The sequence below is a fragment of the Carcharhinus amblyrhynchos genome, unplaced genomic scaffold, assembly GCF_965287045.1.
Source record: "Carcharhinus amblyrhynchos unplaced genomic scaffold, sCarAmb.v2.hapA scaffold_451, whole genome shotgun sequence".
NCBI classification, from domain to species: Eukaryota; Metazoa; Chordata; class Chondrichthyes; order Carcharhiniformes; family Carcharhinidae; genus Carcharhinus; species Carcharhinus amblyrhynchos.
The window spans coordinates 75162-95640 of record NW_027650191.1 but is presented as its reverse complement, the minus strand read 5'-3'; the positions used below and the strand labels follow the sequence as shown (position 1 = coordinate 95640).

At 52.5% G+C, this 20479-nt stretch overlaps 1 protein-coding gene across 1 annotated transcript in view; it reads right to left on the bottom strand.

Annotated features, from left to right (window-relative positions):
- Positions 1–20268, bottom strand: part of LOC145339409 (acid-sensing ion channel 1C-like) — a 63949-nt gene extending 43681 nt beyond the window's left edge. The window contains exon 1 of the mRNA XM_080183860.1: positions 19708–20268. Coding sequence (XP_080039986.1) covers positions 19708–20268 — 561 coding nt within the window. The remainder of the gene's footprint in view (positions 1–19707) is intronic.
- Between the last annotated feature and the right edge of the window lie 211 nt (positions 20269–20479).

Below are 20479 nucleotides of genomic sequence, written 5' to 3'. Positions count from 1 at the left end.
GGGTGAGTTTGTTGGGTCAGTTTGTTGGGTCAGTTTGTTGGGTGAGTTTGCTGGGTGAGTTTGTTGGGTGAGTTTGTTGGGTGAGTTTGTTGGGTGAGTTTGTTGGGTGAGTTTGTTGGGTCAGTTTGTTGGGTGAGTTTGTTGGGTGAGTTTGTTGGGTCAGTTTGTTGGGTGAGTTTGTTGGGTGAGTTTGTTGGGTCAGTTTGTTGGGTCAGTTTGTTGGGTGAGTTTGTTGGGTGAGTTTGTTGGGTGAGTTTGTTGGGTGAGTTTGTTGGGTGAGTTTGTTGGGTGAGTTTGTTGGGTCAGTTTGTTGGGTCAGTTTGTTGGGTGAGTTTGTTGGGTGAGTTTGTTGGGTGAGTTTGTTGGGTGAGTTTGTTGGGTGAGTTTGTTGTGTGAGTTTGTTGGGTGAGTTTGTTGGGTGAGTTTGTTGGGTGAGTTTGTTGGGTGAGTTTGTTGGGTGAGTTTGCTGGGTGAGTTTGTTGGGTGAGTTTGTTGGGTGAGTTTGTTGGGTGAGTTTGTTGGGTGAGTTTGTTGGGTGAGTTTGTTGGGTGAGTTTGTTGGGTGAGTTTGTTGGGTGAGTTTGTTGGGTGAGTTTGTTGTGTGAGTTTGTTGGGTCAGTTTGTTGGGTCAGTTTGTTGGGTGAGTTTGTTGGGTGAGTTTGTTGGGTCAGTTTGTTGGGTCAGTTTGTTGGGTGAGTTTGTTGGGTGAGTTTGTTGGGTGAGTTTGTTGGGTGAGTTTGTTGGGTGAGTTTGTTGGGTGAGTTTGTTGGGTGAGTTTGTTGGGTGAGTTTGTTGGGTGAGTTTGTTGGGTGAGTTTGCTGGGTGAGTTTGCTGGGTGAGTTTGCTGGGTCAGTTTGTTGGGTGAGTTTGTTGGGTGAGTTTGCTGGGTGAGTTTGCTGGGTGAGTTTGTTGGGTGAGTTTGTTGGGTGAGTTTGTTGGGTCAGTTTGTTGGGTGAGTTTGTTGGGTGAGTTTGTTGGGTGAGTTTGTTGGGTGAGTTTGCTGGGTGAGTTTGTTGGGTGAGTTTGCTGGGTGAGTTTGCTGGGTGAGTTTGTTGGGTGAGTTTGTTGGGTCAGTTTGTTGGGTGAGTTTGCTGGGTGAGTTTGCTGGGTCAGTTTGTTGGGTCAGTTTGCTGGGTCAGTTTGCTGGGTCAGTTTGCGGTTTCTGTTCTCAGCCCGATGGGGGGTTAATGAGAGTCGGTGATACTGTGTTCACATGAGGAAGGAGGACGGGTTTGTGTCTGTCCCAGTCACTAGAGACACTGGCTGGTGACACTGCGCTGTATCGGGAAGGTGTGGACACTGTCCAGTAATGTATGTGGCCATTCAGCCCGTCTACACCAGACTGGGCTGTTTCCTGCTCCCACTCTCTGGGTGCTGAGCAATGATTGGACCAGAATTCTACCCGGTTTAACAAGGCAGCTCCAGTGAGTTCATTAACACGGGAATTCCATGGCAAAGATCCCTGCTCCAGAGCTCCTGGACAATCCTCCCAAATTGGGGCAATCAGACAGGGATGAGGGGAGAATCTGCCTTCAGGCAGACAGAGTGATCTGAGGAGATCAACTGGGGACCGAGTGATTCCAGAGATCGACACTGGGCAGAGTGATCCCAGCATTGACAAGGTTGAGTGATCTCCGACAGCTGCAGCAGATCGTGAGCTCCAAGGAATCTCCCAGGGACAGGGAGATCCCAGGAGATCCATGGAAACAGAGAGATTCAACGGATCTCAATGTCCAGAGGGAGTTGGGTGCCCTTGTTCATGAGTCACATCAGTTAGGAAGGAAAATGGTGCATCACCCTTCATCATCAGGCGATCGGAGTGAAAATGTCTTGCTGCATTCGTATAGTGCCTGGGACTGAGCCGGAGTATTGTGTACATTTTGGTCTCCTGACCACAAGGGGGGGGATTTACCCGATGAATCCCTGGGATGGAGGGATTGCCTTATGAAGGGAAATTGTGGAAACTGGGCCTGTATTTGTCTATTAATCCATTAGTGTCATAGTGGCTTACATTAACACTGCAATGAAGTTACTGTTCTCCAGACTGTCGAAGGATGGGAGATGACCGCATTGGAAAATGCAAATTTCTTGACAGGGCGTGGATCTGGAGAGGATGTTTTCCCTGGCTGGATGGGTCTACAACCCGGGGGCACGCTCCCCGGGTAAGGGACAAGCCATAACACCAGGTTAAAATCCATTGGTTTATTTGGAACCACGAGCTTTCGGAGCGCTGCTCCTTCCTCGGGTGAGTGAACTCATTTAGCACTGAGGTGGGGAGGAATTTCTTCCCTCGGGGGATGGTGAACCTCTGGAATTCTCTCCCCAGGGGCACCATCCCCTCACTCGCTGAGCGACTTTGAGATGGAAATCGATGAGTTTCCGGATTCTCCTGACATCAGAGGATCTGGGGGAGGTGGGGAATGGTGTCCAGAGACATAACCAGCCCTGATCTGTGTGGAAAATACTCGATGGGCCGAATGGCCTTCTCCTGGCCAGATTCCAGGGTAATCCAGTGGATTGACTGGGAGACAGAGAGATCCCAGGGAATCAATAGGATGGGAGTTCAGGTGGACAGGGGGTGAAGGGGATGTAGGGGCAGGTGAGCACGGCACGGGGATGGAGTTAGGATACAGATCGAGGATCCAACTCAATGCCAGAAGGAGCTGGAGGGGCTGAATGGCCTCTCTGTGTTCCGATCAATGTCTGAGTTAAAAGGGAAGACTATCCCCGGTGTCTGCTGCTCGATGCCTGGTGTTAGAGCCAGAGGAAGGGAAACGGTTAAAATACAGTTCACAACAAACCGCTGGAGCGGCCAATGGGAGGAAGGATCTACTAGAATATTCTTAAATCATCCAATCCCCTCGCAGATCCCATCCATAATAGCCAATCACATCCCAGGCACAATAGCCAATCACAGTCTAGCATCACAGATAGAAACGTACATCCAGATTCACCGAGACAAATTATCCAATAGCGTTCAAGCCCCAAAATTAACATCAACAAATCCTGTTTCAGATCCAAAATCAACCAAATCATCACGGGGTTAGATACAGAATAAATCTCCCTCTACACTGTCGCCCCCATCAAACACTCCCAGGACAGGTACAGCATGGGGTTAGATACAGAGTAAAGCTCCCTCTACACTGTCGCCCCCATCAAACACTCCCAGGACAGGTACAGCACGGGGTTAGATACAGAGTAAAGCTCCCTCTACACTGTCCCCCATCAAACACTCCCAGGACAGGTACAGCACGGGGTTAGATACAGAGTAAAGCTCCCTCTACACTGTCCCCCATCAAACACTCCCAGGACAGATACAGCACGGGGTTAGATACAGAGTAAAGCTCCCTCTACACTGTCCCCCATCAAACACTCCCAGGACAGGTACAGCACTGGGTTAGATACAGAGTAAAGCTCCCTCTACACTGTCCCCCATCAAACACTCCCAGGACAGGTACAGCACGGGGTTAGATACAGAGTAAAGCTCCCTCTACACTGTCCCCCATCAAACACTCCCAGGACAGGTACAGCACGGGGTTAGAGTAAGTATTAAGATGAACATTCCTGATATTCTGATGTATCTTTCTCAAATGTCAGGTTTTTAAAGCCTTTTGAATAAAGCACTGTAATCCAGTCTCTGAGTGAGGGTGATGAATCAGCCCTGACACTGAGTCTCGCTGTTGGAACGAGGATCACTCACATGCTGATAGGTGATGACGGACGGGTTTTACCTGATCGGAATATCTGAGGCAGTGCCACTGGGTTTAGAAACTGCCTGACAAGCTGGCCCTGGTTTTGTGCAGAGGGTTTGTGAGTATTTCCCTCTCGTAAACACACCTATTCCAGGAGCTAACAAACTGTGTTTTTTCTGATCAGGAAGCTGGTTTAGCAGCTGTGACAGAACAGTGAGGCACCAGCGACAGAGAAACAACCCTCCATCTCTGTTCAACCCTCTGACAGTGCGGCACTCCCTCAGCACTGACCCTCTGACAGTGCGGCACTCCCTCAGTACTGACCCTCTGACAGTGCGGCACTCCCTCAGCACTGACCCTCTGACAGTGCGGCACTCTCTCAGCACTGACCCTCTGACAGTGCGGCACTCCCTCAGCACTGACCCTCTGACAGTGCGGCGCTCCCTCAGCACTGACCCTCTGACAGTGCGGCACTCCCTCAGTACTGACCCTCTGACAGTGCGGCGCTCCCTCAGTACTGACCCTCTGACAGTGCGGCGCTCCCTCAGTACTGACTCTCTGACAGTGCGGCACTCCCTCAGTACTGACCCTCTGACAGTGCGGCACTCCCTCAGTACTGACTCTCTGACAGTGCGGCACTCCCTCAGCACTGACCCTCTGACAGTGCGGCACTCCCTCAGTACTGACCCTCTGACAGTGCGGCACTCCCTCAGTACTGACCCTCTGACAGTGCGGCGCTCCCTCAGTACTGACCCTCTGACAGTGCGGCGCTCCCTCAGTACTGACTCTCTGACAGTGCGGCGCTCCCTCAGTACTGACCCTCTGACAGTGCGGCACTCCCTCAGTACTGACCCTCTGACAGTGCGGCACTCTCTCAGTACTGACCCTCTGACAGTGTGGCACTCCCTCAGCACTGACCCTCTGACAGTGCGGCACTCCCTCAGCACTGACCCTCTGACAGTGCGGCACTCCCTCAGTACTGACCCTCTGACAGTGTGGCACTCCCTCAGCACTGACCCTCTGACAGTGCGGCACTCCCTCAGCACTGACCCTCTGACAGTGTGGCACTCCACATCGAACCAGCCTGACTCAAACACTCTCCTCATTTCAGCTGCATGGTGTAACCCAGTCCCACTCCGGGAGGTCAGTGTGTGGCTCAGGGTGAGAGGATGAGTGGTCTGGGCCCTGACTGTCGATCTGGACACAGTGAGATCATATCGAGGAAAGCGAGCGGAAGGCACTGGGAGAGGCAGCAAGTGATGGAAACGCTGAGAAGCTGAACAGAGAGAGACAGAACAAGAGAGAGTGATATAGATAGAGAGAATGTGAAACAGAGAGAAAAGAAAATTGAAGCAGAATGAGAGATTTGTAGGTAAAATGGGAAAGAGACCTGGCATTGAAACAGAGAGGGAACGAGAAACAGAGTGAGAGAGAAAGAGAAACTGAGAGAGAGAGAAACAGAGAGAGAAACTGAGTGAGAGAGTGAAAGAGGGGAAAACTGAGAGACAGAAAGAAACTAAGAGAGAAAAACTGAGAGAGAAACTGAAAGAGAGAGGAACTGAGAAAGAACTGAGACAGAGAGAAACTGGAAGAGAAAGAAACAAACAGAGAGAGAGAAACTGAGAATGCCAATGACAAAAATGCGTCTTCACTCCGATTCATTTCAATGTCTGGACATCACACATGACAGGACCAAGTATCGGACAGCGGGAATTTCCGACCTTTCCCACTGGTGGGATCATTGACCACAAGCAGCTACAGGCCGTTTCAAATCAGCTAACATTGCAGCCCAGGATGAATAGGAGGTACATGAGATACATTCAAGCGTGAAGAGAAAGAAATAAACGCAGCTGACTGTAAAAACCAGTAAAGCTGTCAATCAAACGAGAGTTCAAAGGAATGGACAGAAATCGAAAGGAAACAAAAGTTTTCGAGGGTCTGGAAAGTATCTCAAAGGATCTACGCTTTCTATGAAGGCTCAGCAATTTGAAACGAATGCTGTGTTAAAACAATGGGGGCTGAGTGAACAGCTGAGGAGAAGGATATGCCCCCGCCCCCGTGAAAGTGAGTGGCTTCTGTCAGTCAGAGGGCTGTTCAGGCAAGGATAGATAAATTTTTGAACAGTAAAGGAATTAAGTGTTACGGTGAGCGGGCGGGTAAGTGGAGCTGAGTCCATGAAAAGATCAGCCATGACCTTATTGAATGGTGGGGCAGGCCCGAGGGGCCAGATGGCCTACTCCTGCTCCTGGTTCTTATGATCTTTTGTAAAGGGATATTCTCACACCTGTTGCTTCCTAGACTGAGATAGAGGAATCCCTTCTGCTGCAATGATTTGGGAGCCTTCCAACTGTCCAGGGGACATGGACCTGAGAACATCAGAGCTTTCAGAGGACAGAGACAATAATTAACATCTTATCCCAGGATGGTGTTTGACTTCACCAGGCGAAAACAGGACCCCTTTCCCAGGGCTAGAGGGGACAGTCCAGCCACAAGACCCCCATCCCGAACCTACCCAACCAATAGAATCGTTGGGGGACCCTTCCTCTGCAGCCTGGCAGTGCAGAGGGAGACATGGTCACTGGACACATCTCCTTAACCACCCACCCCCTATACAATCATAGTCATCGAGTCATTGCCAGCTTACTGGTGACACTCAAATATTGATAGGATCAACAGAACCCAGAGTGCAGAAAGGTCCTTCAGCCCATCGAGTCTGTACCAGCAATAACTGATACTAAAGTCACACTAATCCCATTTTCCAGCACTTATCCCATATCCCTGAATGTTCTGATGTTTCAAGAATTCATCCAAATGTTTTTTAAAGGGTGTGAGGTTACCAGCTTCCACTACCATTCCAGGACAGTGTATCCGGGACAGTGTATTCTGGGCAGTGTATCCCAGGCTGTGTACCCCGGGCAGCGTATTCCGGGCAATGTACCCTGGGCGGTGTATTCCAGGCAGCGTATTCTGGGCAACGTATTCCGGACTGTGTATTCAGAGCAGCGTATTCCGGGCAGCATATTCCGGACAGCGTATTCCAGACAGCGTATTCCGGGCAGAGTATTCCGGGCAGCGTACCCCGGGCAGTGTATTCCGGGACAGTGTATTCCCGGCAGTGTATTCCGGATGGCGTATTCCGGGCAGTGTACTCTGGGCTGTGTACTCTGGGCTGTGTATTCCAGGCCGTGTATTCTGGGCAGTGTATCCGTTACAGTGTATTCCGGGCAGTGTATTCTGGGCAGTGTATTCGTTACAGTGTATTCTGGGCAGTGTATTCTGGGCACTGTGTTCCAGGCAGCGTATTCCGGACAGCGTATTTCGAACAGTGTATTCCGGGCAGTGTATTCCAGGCAGCGAACCCTGCGTAGCATATTCCAGGCAGCGTATTCGGGGCAGAGTATTCTGGGCAGTGTATTCCGGGTAGCATATTCTGGGTAGCGTATTCCTGGCAGTGTACTCCTGGCAGCGTATTCCGGGCAGTGTGATGTTTCCTGCTTCCACTACCATTCCAGGCTGTGTATTCCGGGCAGTGTATCCGTTACAGTGTATTCTGGGCACCGTATTCCGAGCAGCGTATTCCGGGCTGTGTATTCCAGACCATGTATTCTGGGCAATGTATTCCGGGCAGCATATTCCGGGCAGCGCATTCTGGACAGTGTACCCATTACAGTGTATCCTGGACAGTGTATTCCGGGTAGCGTATTCCTGGCAGTGTATTCTGGGTATGGTATTCCTGGGAGTGTATTCCTGGCTGTGTATTCCGGGCAGCATATTCCGGGTATGGTATTCCGGGCAGCGTATTCCAGGCAGTGTATTCCAGTTAGTGTAATCCTGGCAGCGTATTCCTGGCAGCGTATTCTGGGCAGCGTACGCCGGGCAGCGTATTCCGGGCAGTGTATTCCAGGCACTGTATTATAGGTAGCGTATTCCAGGCAGTGAACCCCAGGCAGCGTATTCCAGGCAGCGTATTCCAGGCGGCGTATTCCGGGCAGTGTATTCCGGGCAGCGTATTCCGGGCAGCGTATGCCAGGTAGCATATTCCAGGCAGCGTATTCCGGGCAGCGTATTCCGGGCAGCGTATTCCGGGCAGCGTATGCCAGGTAGCATATTCCAAGCAGTATATTCCAGGCCGTGTATTCCGGGCAGTGTATCTGTTACAGTGTATTCTGGACAGTGTATTGCGGGCAGCGTGTTCAGGGCAGCGTATTACAGGCAGTGTACTCTGGGCAGCGTACTCTGGGCAGCGTACCCCGGGCAGTGTATTCCGGGCAGTGTATCTGTTACAGTGTATTCCGGACAGTGTATTCCGAGCAGCTTATTCCTGGCAGCGTAGTCCGGGCAGCATATTACAGGCAGTGAACCCCGGGCAGTGTATTCCAAACAGTATATTCCAGGCCGTGTATTCCGGGCAGTGTATCTGTTACAGTGTATTCTGGACAGTGTATTTCAGGCAGCGTATTCAGGGCAGCGTATTACAGGCAGCGTACTCTGGGCAGCGTACCCCGGGCAGTGTATTCCGGGCAGTGTATCCGTTGCAGTGTATTCCAGACAGTGCATTTCGGGCAGTGCATTGTGGGCAGTGTATTTCAGGCCGCATATTCCGGGCAGCGTATTCCGGGCAGCGTACTCCGGGCAGCATACTCCGGGCAGCGTATTCCGGGCAGCGTATTCCAGGCAGTGTGAAGTTTCTAGCTTCCACTACCATTCCAGGCCGTGTATTCCGGGCAGTGTATCCATTACAGTGTATTCCAGGCCATGAATTCTGGGCAGTTTATCCGTTACAGTGTATTCGGGGCAGTGTATTTGGGGCAGCAAATTCCGGGCAGTGTATTCTGGGCAGAGTATTCCAGCTAGTGTATTCCGGGCAGTGTATTCCAGGCAGCATACCCCGCGTAGTGTATTCCAGGCAGTGTATTTGGGGCAGCATATTCTGGGCAGTGTATTCCGGGTAGCGTATTCTGGGTAGCGTATTCCTGGCAGCATATCCCAGGCAGTGTGATGTTTCCTACTTCCACTATCATTCCGGGCAGCGTATTCCAGGCTGTGAATTCCGGGTAGCATATTCTGAGCAGTGTATTCTGGCTAGTGTATTCCGGGCAGCGTACCCCACGTAGCGTATTCCAGGCAGTGTATTCCGGGCAGTGTATTCCGGGCAGTGTACTCCGGGCAGTGCATTCCTGGCAGCGTACTCCGGGCAGCGTATTCTGGGCACTGTATTCCTGGTATGGTATTCTGGGCAGCGTATTCCAGGCACTGTATTCCTGGCAGCGTATTCCAGGCGGCGTATTCCGGGTGACGTACCCTGTGCAGCGTATTCCCGGGCAGCGTATCCTGGGTGGCGTATCCTGGGTGGCGTATCCCGGGCAGGGTATTCCAGGCAGCGTATTCCAGGCAGTGTATTTTGGGCAGTGTATTCCGGGCAGAACAGGGCAGGGGGTGAGTGCGGGAGGTCGGAGAGCAGGCTGGAATGTGGGGAAGGGGAGGAGGAGGAAGGGGGAGAGTGGGTGAGGGAGCAGGTGGAGTGGGTGGGGGACGGGATAGGAGGGCAGGGGAGGGGGATGGGGTGAGCGGGGGAGGGGGAGAGCGCAGGATGGGAGGGGAGAGCGGGGACGGAGGGGGGGAATGGGACGGGGTGAGCATGAAGAGGGAGGGGAAGGGAGTGGTTGGGAGAGGGGTGTGTGTGGGATGGTCGCACAGGAATGCTGGACAAAATGGCCTTTGAGTTGAGAGTTTGTGTGCAGGGTTTATACTGAACGCTGACAAGTTCACGAATGTGGAGATTGGGGAATTGTGAATCCTGTATTTATCCCTTTGACTCGAGATCCCAGTGAATTAGCAGCTGATTAAATATCCCAGATCCTGAGGAATTTCCCTGAAACTAGCTGGTGATTTCTGTAAACGAACCGATTTGGATTGACTGAATTCCCAGAAACACCCGGCAGACAGGATTCCCCGAGAGGCTCAGATTTCACTCCAATCATTGGATTTCTACAACAATCGATCAGGTCACTTTGATTCAATCCAGATTTTCATTCCCAGAGGTTTCCCTGGGTTAAACTGGAGTGGGATCAGTGCTGACGTTCTCAGAGAATCCTGGAACATCCCACATCTCGGAGTTTCCAAACGCGGCTCCCAGAACGCTGAGAGGGAGAATCGCGGAAAGTCCAAAGAAACAACATTCCGCTTACTTCCCAGAAATTCCATCAAATCTCCGGCTGAAATATGATCAAAGGGCAAAGCCACAGAAATATTCCTAACGAATTTATCAATGTGCTGATTGGGTTTGCCCGGTCTATTCGCAGGTTAAAGTCACAAATATAATTACATCGAAACCCCACAGTGCAGAAGGAGGCCATCCAGCCCATCCAATCCTGCAGTAACTGTCACTAACGGTGCTCTAATTAAATGTCCCACGCTGCCAACAACTTCCTGTTTCATCTCATTTCCAACATCACCAAACACTTTGGGGTTTAAACCCCCACTCGTGGTTTTTGTCCATTTGTGTTTCTCAGTTCTACCATTTAGATTCCACACGGTCACAGCCAACGTATCTGAGATCTCTGGGCCTGCTAGTGTCTCCCCCCCCCACCCCCGCCTGCCTCTCCCCCACCCCCACCAGCCTCTCCCCCCACCCCACACCCCTACCAGCCTCTCCCCCCACCCCACCCCCTGCCAGCCTGGAGAGAGGCCCTTCGGCCCAATATGTCTGAACTGGCCATCAAGCCCCTATCTATTCTCACCCCGTTTTCCAGTCCTCGATCTGTAGCCTTGTTGCTATCACATTCCAAATGCTCATCTAAATACTTCTGAAATGTTGTAAACATTCAGCCTCTCACCCCGTTTCTATCCCAATGATTCAGCGATAGAATCTCCACACCCCTCCCAGACAGAGAATTCACACACTCGGAGTGAAGACATTTCTCCACATCTCAATTCCAAATAATCAGCCTCTTATCCTGAGACTCTGCCGTGTTTCGGATTCCCTGACCAATGAAACAACCTCTCAATGTCCAACCTTTCCATCTTTCAATCAGATCTCATTCCTCTCAGCTCGAGAGAATAGAAACCCAATTTACTGAATGTCACATCGTCGCAGGAAAATCAAATACATTACATCTACTGGTTCTCCTTTATTGACTCTCTAATAAGTCTATCAAACCAGGTTTCTCTTTAGTAACCCCATGTTAGTGTGACCTGACCACACCGTACTTTTCTAAAAGCATTTCTAAGACTTTCCTGAAGAGATCTCGAACATTGCAGCTGAATACTGAAATCTTCTTAATGTCACCCTGACCCTCCGCCTCACCGAGAATCTCTTCCAAAGGCACCAACCATCTCAGGACTCTGCCAGTGAGGTAGTAACGGAAGGTTCTGGAAATTCAGGAGCGCTTTTCCCCTGTGGCTCACCGGCACCTTCACCTATGGTAAGTGTGTGATTTTATTTAATTCTTTATGGGATTGTGAGAATCACAGATCAGCAATTTCACTGCTCTCGAAACAGTGAGCTGCCACCTGGAACCGCTCGGGGTGTAGGCACAGCCACTGGGGCAGTGAAGAAATGGTGATATATTTCCCAGTCAGGACGGTGAGTACGGAGGCGGCACAGCGGCTCCGTGGGTTAGCACGGCTGCCTCACAGCGCCAGGGACCGGGATTCGATTCCCGGCCTTGGGTCACTGTCTGTGTGGAGTCTGCACATTCTCCCCGTTTCTGCCTGGGTTTCCTCCCACAGTCTGAAGGACGTGCTGGTTAGGGTGCATTGACTCAAATAGGCACCAGAGTTTGGCAACAAGGGGAATTTCACAGTAACTTCATTGCAGTGTTAATGTGAGCCAAATTCTGACACTAATACATAAACTTTACTTTGAGTGGCTTGTGGGGGGGGCCTGGGTGTGTCCCCAGGTAGCTGCTCCCTTGTCCTTCTGGATGGTCAGGGGGTGACAGCAGTGAGGCTGTGGTCCAGACAGAGTCAGGCGCCCTTCGAAGGAAGAGACCTGCCTTATTTGTGAGTACCCCGAACTTTACCCCCAGAGTGAGGGTAACCGCGAGTGACAGCCCCTTAGAACCTGAGATCAGAGAAACAGGAACCGTCAGGAGCAGCTCTGCACTCCATCCGATAGAGAGAGGGGATATCAGCAAAGGAACATTCCCATTGAGAGAGGAAACTCTGAGGGGGAGGGGGAGGGGGAGGGGGAGGGGGAGGGGGGGTGGGGGAGGGGGAGGGAGGGGGTGGGGGTGGGGGAGGGGAGGGGGTGGGGGAGGGGTGGGGGAGGGAGGGGAGGGGGAGGGGTGGGGAGGGGTGGGGGGAGGGGGTGGGGAGGGGGGAGGGGGTGGGGGAGGGGGGAGGGGGTGGGGGTGGGGGAGGGGGAGGGAGGGGGAGGGGGTGGGGGAGGGGAGGGGGGGGGGAGGGGGTGGGGGAGGGGGGTGGGGAGGGGTGTATAATACTGGAGGATGAAGAATCTGGGAGGTGTAGGGGGATGGGACTGGGATAGCTGGAAGCAGCAGGATGTGTGTCTGATCCGACAGGAGTAAAGACTCGGGGGGTGGGGGTGGGATGGGGGAGTTGGGGAGTTGTGTGGGGAGTTGGGGAGTTGTGTGGGGGGGTGTGAGAGGGGCCGTGTTGGGGGGGGGGGTGAGGGGAAGGGGTGTGGTGGGGGGGGGGTATATTAAAGGTTTAATTCTAATAATAGCTCCTGAGCTGAGTGACGTCTCTCACTGAGAGATGAGTGTGAAGTATCTCAGACAGTAACTCCAGCCGTCCCTCCCTCATATTTAACTTTGTAAATAGTTAGCGTGTAAATAAATATTCCTGAACAAACATCGATCGGAGCAGGAGGGGGCCATTCAGCCCCTCGAGCCTGCTCCCCCATTCATCACCATCAGGGCTGATTGTCCAACTCAATCGCCTAATTCTGCTTTCTCCCCATAACCATTGACCCCATTGGTCCCCAGTGCGATATCCGCTGCCTCTTAAATACATTCAATGTTTTGGCATCAACTACTTCCCGTGGGAATGAATTCCAAGGATCCCTTGTTGAGTAGAGAGAGCAGCCAGTGCCCAGGAGCTCACCGTGAGGGGGTCATTGTGTGAAAGTGTTATCCTCTCTTTGCCAGTTACTGTCTGTCCGACTCCCTCTGATACTCTCCCTCCTCCAGTGGGAACGGTTTCTCTGTCTCACTCTGGAAAAAACACCTTTATTAAACGTCTCCCTTCAGTTTCATCCCCCCGGAATCAATCCCACCTGCTCCGGCCTCCCCACAGAACTCCCTCACCCTCAGGGATGGCACAGCGGGTTAGCACTGCTGCCTCACAGCATCAGGGACCCAGGTTCGATTCCCGGCTCGGGTCACTGTCTGTGCAGAGTCTGCACATTCTCCCCGTGTCTGCGAGGGTTTCCTCCGGGTGCTCCGGTTTCCCCCCAGAGTCCAATGGTGTGCAGGTTTGGTGTTAAATTGCTCCTTAGTGTCCCAAGATGTATAGGTTAGGGAGATTAGTGGGGTAAATGCTTGGGGCTGCGGGGAAGAGGTCTGGATGAGATTGCCCCTCAGTTTTGGGGGAGTTACGGGGGGTTACAAGGATAGGGCCTGGCTGGGATTGTGGTCGGTGCAGATTTGATGGGCCGAATGGCCTCCTTCTGCACTATCGGAATTCTATGATCCCTGGAACCATCCTGGTTAACAATCGCTCCAGGTGTTAGACATCCTTCCTGAAGCTGAGACGCAGCCAATGAGTGTGAACGGTTTAGTAGATCCCTCTGGGGAACTGTCTGCCACAAACACAGCAGGCAGAGAAATCTTATCCCAAATTACCACCAATCTGGATTCCGCAGTGAGGTGTGTGTCAGATAGCAGAGCTCGAACCGGGGTAGTGAGTTAGTGATGAAACTTACAGAGCTGACTGTTTGAAATCCCGGGGAGAAAGTGATGATTCGGGAAGGTGATTCATCCCTGAGTTTTTATTGGCCCTCTCCCGGAGGAACTGTGGACACATGACAGTTTGATTAACTTCTATTTGAGTCTCTTACATCGGAATTAATCTCCACACGGAGCTCGGAAACTGGGGCAGGAGTTGGCCATTCGTCCCTTCAAGACTGTTCTGTCCTTCAATATAATCGTGGCAGATTCTCTGCCTCAACCCTACTGTCCTGTAATAGGCCCAGATCCTGAATTACTTCGGCATCCAAATATCTGTTGATCCACCTCTTGGATCTGTTCAGTGATGAGGAATCCACAACCCTCTGAAAGAGAGAAACCCTGACATTCACAGCTCTTTGACGTCTCAATAAAATCGCCTCCTTTTTCTAAACTCCACTGAGTACAGGCAGCACGGTGGCACAGTGGTTAGCACGGCTGCCTCGCAGCGCCAGGGACCTGGGTTCAGTTCCGGCCTCAGGTCACTGTCCGCGTGGAGTCTGCACATCCTCCTCGTGCCTGCGTGGGTTTCCTCTGGGTGCTCTGGTTTTCTCCCACAGTCCAAAGACGTGTGGGCTCGGTTGATTAGCCATGATAAATTAACCCTAGTGTTGGGGGGGTTAGCAGGGTAAATATGGGGGGTTATGGGCATCGGGCCTGGGTGGGATAGTTATTGGTGCAGACTCAATGGGCCGAATGGCCTCCTTCTGCACTGTAGGGATTCTATGATTCGAAGTCATGGAGATTTGAATATTCAGAGGCCAGAATTTGTCACCCTGCAGCCAGGTCTCTGGAATGACTGTCAGATTTTTATTGCTATGTTGTATTGTTGGTTACGCGTCAGGGAGTGTCTCCGGCTGTAACTCCTGGTAGCTCGGGTTTCAGAGCTGGAGCAGCGGCTGGGGACACTGTGGAACATCTGTGAGGCAGAGAGTATCGTGGATAGCACGTATAGAGCGGTGGTCACATCGCAGGCTCAGACTCCACAGGGAATGGGTGACCAGCAGACAGAGTGAGAGAGACAGGCAGGTAGTGCAGGAATCTCCTGTGACCATTCCCCTGCAGAACAGATATACGGCTTTGGATACTGTTGGGGGGAATAACCTCTCTGGGGAAACAGCAACAACTAAATCCATTACACCACGGTTGGTTCTGCTGCAGAGGGGAGGGTAAAAAGTGTTCCAGTGCAATAGTTACAGGGGATTCAATTGTACAGGGAATAGACAGGAGTTTCTGTGGCCGCAAACAAGACTCCAGGATGGTACGTTACCTCCCTGGTGCTATGGTCAAGGACGTCTCAGAGTGGCTGCAGGATATTCTGGAGGGGGAGGGTGAACAGTCAGTGGCGGTAGTACACATTGGTACAAACAGCACTGTTTAAAAAAGGGATGAGGTCCTAAAAGCAGAATACAGGGAGCGAGGAAACAAACTGAAAAGTCAGATCTCAAAGGTAGTGATCTCAGGATTACTGCCTACGCCATGTGCCAGACAGAACAGAAACAGCAGGGTACACGGGATGGATACCTGGCTGGAAAGGTGTTAGAGGTGGTATATTGGCACAGATAGAGAATTGGCTAATGATCAGGGAACAGGATAAGGGTTTGTTTTTCAGGTTGGTGATCTGTAACCAATGTGGTTCCTCAGGGATCAGCCCTGAGACCACAACTGTTTATAGTATATATTAATGATTTGGAGAAAGGAAGTGAATGTACTGTCGGTAAATTTACAAACGACATAAAAATAGATGGAAAGGCAAGCTGCGAGAGGGATATGAACAGTTTACAATGGGATAGCGATAGGTTAAATAAATAACAAAAAGACAGAGTCTCAAATTGGAGAATGAAATGGGAAGTTGTTCATTTTGGAATGAAGAACAAAAGAACAGAGAATTAATTAAATGGAGAAAAACTGCAGAAAGGCACTTGGGGGAACTTATGCATGAGACACAGAAAGCTGGCACACAGGTAGAGCAGGTAATCAGGAAGGCTAATGGATTATTGGCCCTTACTTCAAGGGGGTGAGTCATCGGGAGTCTTGCTGCAACTGCATAAGATACTGGTGAGACCACATCTGCAGCACTGTGAGCAGTTTTGGTTCCCTTATCTAAGACAGGGTATTATTTGATTGGAGGCAGTTCAGAGAAGGTTCACTGCGATGATCCTTGGTACGGAGAGATTGTCTTATGAGGAAAGGTTAAACAGGCTGGAGCTCATTGAACGAGAGGTGATCTCATTAAAACAGATCAGATTCTTAAGGGGTTTGACAGGGTCAATGCTGAGAGGGTGTTTCCCCTCATGGGAGAGTCTAGGATCAGAGAGAACAATCCCAGAATAAAGGGACACCAATTTAACACTGAGACGAGGAGAGATTGCTTCTCTCAGAGGGTTGTGAGTCTTTGGAACTCCTTGTCGCTGGGAGGATGGGGCAGAGGGCTTAGGAATATTTAAGGCTGAGATAGAGAGGTTTTTGATCAGGAAGGGAATCGAGGATTACGGGGAAAGGACAGGAAAATGGATGTGAGGGATGCCGGATCAGCCATGTCCCTATTGAATGGTAGAACAGGCTCGAGGGGCCGAATGGCCTCCTCCTGTTTTATCTCCCTGATGATCCAATCATCAACACCATATCCATTCGGACACAGAGCCGCTGGTTTTGTCCGTTCGCTTCTTTTCTCTTCCTGACCTTATCGGCGAGTTCACTCAGTCCCTCCCTGTCACACTCCCATCACACATTCCCGTTATTCCAACCTTGCTGTCGTGTCTCCTCCATTTAATTTATCCCAACTTCCCAAACATTTTCCCAGAAAGAAACTATGACCGGAATTTCCCCGGCACGCCTGCCTGAGGCCAATGGGGAACGCCGTCCTGCGAAGCCCGGGACGGGCATTCCGGTGAAATCAGGGCCCAATGGGTGAAAATGAGGGAAAGCCGCTGGAAATTCCCGCTGTTTTTGGGGTGGGGGCGGTGGGGGAGTTTAGTTGGTTGAATCTCCGGCACTGCTCGGGAAGACTGACACGCGCGCACTGCGCCCACCACCCCCACCCCTCCCCCCCACCCCCCCACCCCCCTGCCCCACCCCCCCTGCTCCCCCCCACCCCCCACCACCCCCACCCCTCCCCCACCCCCCCGCCCCACCCCCCTGCTCCCCCCCCCGCCCCACCCCCCTGCTCCCCCCCCCCACCCCCCCACCCCCCCCGCCCCACCCCCCTGCCCCATCACCGGCCTCCCACACCCCCCCTGCCCATGATTGGCCGACTCCGGATCTCTCCCCCCCCCCCACCCCCGATTGCTGGCTTCCCCACCTCCCCAGTAGCCAATCCGATTGCCCGCCTCCTCCTCCCTCTCCCGCTGATCCTATTGAGGAGTGGCAGCGGGTCTCCCCCTCCACCAATCACCCCAATAGGCCCTGCAACCCCCCCCCCAACCCCCACTCAGCCTGACCCCTCTGACCCCACCCCCTGGCACTGCCCAGTGCCAGGGTTGTCCTTTGGACAGTGCCAGGGGGCCTCTGTTGCCCTCGCCCTCTGTGGAGGCCTCAATAGCCTCTGTTCCCCCCCACATTGGGGTGAGGATACCTGGTCCCCATTAGTGGGCAGTAATTGTAAACCCCGCGGATCGGACCCTCTCCCAGTGTGGGGGGGGAGACGCGCGTGGGCCTGGAGACTGTGGCCTGGCCCCCTGGTCATATGGAAATTACAATTTCCGTATCGTAATCAGCCTCGTGCTGAAGGGCCTGGGGGAGTTACGATTGGCCGGGTCACGAATCCCACCAGAGGCCCCCATCGCTGTCTCCCTGCGTTACTCGGGCACTGGGCTGACAGTTTCCTGAGCCTAATTATTAAACAGCAAACCCTGGTTCTGCCCCAAGAGGAAACCTCCTCTCCAATCCATCCTGTCAATAACCCTCAGCATCTTAGATCATGTGACCAAGTCGCCTCCTAGTCTTCTAAACTGCAGACTGTTGAGCCACGTTCCGCAGTCACAACGCCTCACCTGGCCCGCAGTCTATTACTGTGCGTTAATTCACACATTATTAATAAACACCGCTACTCCAAATAACCTTTACTTTTAGTGTTAAACCTCAGCACTGTTAATAAAATCGCTGATGAATTACCTGAGATTTGAAAATAAACAAGGCTTTGATCACATGATAAAGGGATTAATCAGGTGCGTTAACACCGAGCATCTGAAATGAAATGATTCTCCAGATCCTGTTTGGAAGGGGCACGGGGGTGGGGGGGGGGATAGTGTCAGCTCGACAATCGTCAACAAGGAATTAGCAAAGAGTGTTGCATCTCACAGAGAACGAGATAAATCAGGGTGTTGGAATCAGACACACAATGTGACTGGCAGCTGCTGTCAGTCTCAGGCAAGGTAGTTATCTGAGGATCAACAAGGAATTAAATACCCAGACAATCTGCCTTTGTATAGCGCCTTTATATCAATCCACTGCCTGGGCCTACACCTGTCGCCCTTTCCCTTCATTGTTTTTGAACCGAATGACTGGCTTGGCCGATTCTGAGGGCAGATTGCCCTGAGTCACGTGAAGGCCAGACCAGATAGGAACAGCAGATTTCCTTCCCGAAAGGACATTTTTGACCCAGATGGGCATTTCCAACAATCGGCAATGTTCCACGGTCACTATTCCTGAGACGAGGTTTCAATTCCAGATTTATTACTTGCATTTAAATTCCCGTGATGGGATTTGAACCCATGTCCCCCCCCGAGCATTAGTCTGGGTCTCTGGGTTACTGGTCTGGTGATGTTAACAATACAGCAACATTATCCCCTGCTCCCCCCCACGATAGAGATGAACTGACAGTGGATGATTTTAGGACTATTTTGTAGCTATGTGTGGACCTTGGCCTCACTTGGAGTTTGTCAGTGGCAGGGTATTACAGGACCTGATTATTACTGAAAAGAGAGACCTGTCAAAACTTTCAATCTCGCACTCATCAGGACCAAAACCAAAGTGCAAAACTTCAAACAATCCCAACAATTTACAAAAAGGATGTTGGTTAGTTGGCAAATCAACTCTGATTGGCTGAGGCATTGCTAGGGAGAAAGCACTGGGGAACTATCAGATCCCCAACTCCCAGGAAACTCAGAACATGGAGCAAAGCTAGAAAACATTCCTCTGAATTGCAAAGACCGTGTCCCTGGTCAGAATTCCCGACCTCAGGATTCTCCAGTCCCGCTGCAGTGAGCAGAGATTTGGCTGAGTGTCAAATTCTCCATCCTCGCTGGCAATGAGGATGGGGCTTATGAGACTGGAGAATCCCAGCTCCTGTATACGAGTGCTCGTCAATTCCAGCAAGTGTCACTGAGCGACGTTGCAATCGCGACTGATGATCTTGAGCAGTTCCTGTAGCGGTTGGCGCACTCGGGGTTATTCAGAAAGTGCTGCCCAATCTCTAACACTGAATGCTTTGTTTAGGGTTTTGCAAGCACCGGATTGGTTGAGTGCGGTCTGGATGCTTCCTATCACAGACAACAGACGGAACAGGCTGAGTGATTCAGCCAATCACTGAGAGGTACGGTTTGCACACGTGGTTTCATTTCACCTCGACGGAATCTATTGGCTGCTCACACTGACCCCGCACAAACCCCCCCCCCACCCCTCTCCACCCCCACACACCCACCCCCACACCCCCACCCCCACACACCCCATTCCCCACCGCCCATACACCCACCCCCACACACCCACCCCACCCCCCCACCCCCACACACTCCATTCCCCACTGCCCACACACCCACCCCCACCCCCCCACCCCCACACACCCCATTCCCCACCCCCACACCCCCACCCCCACACACTCCATTCCCCACTGCCCACACGCCCACCCCCACCCCCCCACCCCCACACACCCCATTCCCCACTGCCCACACACCCACCCCCACCCCCCCACCCCCACACACCCCATTCCCCACCCCCACCCCCCCACCCCCACACACCCCATTCCCCACTGCCCACACACCCACCCCCACCCCCCCACCCCCACACACCCCATTCCCCACCGTCCACACACCCCTCCCCCACAAACCTTGCACACCCCCCACCCCACACCCTCCCCCCCCCCCCCCCCCCCGTGCTGTGTGTACTCACGGTGGTGAAGTTATGGTGGGTACAGTTATCCCCGCGGTATGTGCACATTAACAACATGTCGTGGATGGTGTGTCCGGTGCGGTTATAGAAATCGGACATGTTGAAGGGTTTGGGTTTGAAGTGACGGAAGTTGGCCAGTTTCCTGAGTGCGGCCAGGGTCTCGGGCTCGGCCAGCGCCGGCTTGGTGATCTCGTAGCGCTCGTTCAACAGGGCCAGCAGCTCGCCGACGTGGTACAGGTCGTTCTGGGTGATCTGGGAGAAGCGGAACTCGTTGAGGTTACAGATGGTGATGGCAGGGAAGGTGAGGTTAACCGTGGCCACCTCATCCAGCTTGGTAACGTGGGGATATTCAAAATAATACGTCACGCGTTCCACACACACCAGGGAGAGGAGGCTGAAGGAGCCCAGGAACGAGAACATCCACAGTAACCGGCGGAGGCTCATGGGGCCGTAGGCAAAGATGTGACTGATGCCGTGGAGAGTGGATCTGTTGGCGAATGACTCCAGGTTGGACGGCCGCGCACTCTCGCTGCTGCTGTCCGAACCCCCCTTCACATCCATTACCTCCGTCCAGATCCCCGGCAGCAGCAGCCGATCTCTGGTTTCACTCGGTGGATGGAAGACTGTCGATACTGCGGATCAAAGATTTGCTCCGTTTCTCTCTGTGTCTGTCTCTGCCTTCAGCAGCAGCCCCCCCCCCCCCCCACCCACCTCCTCCCCTTCCCCTGCTGGATCCACACTGTCCCCTCACTGTCATCCACAGCGCTCCCCC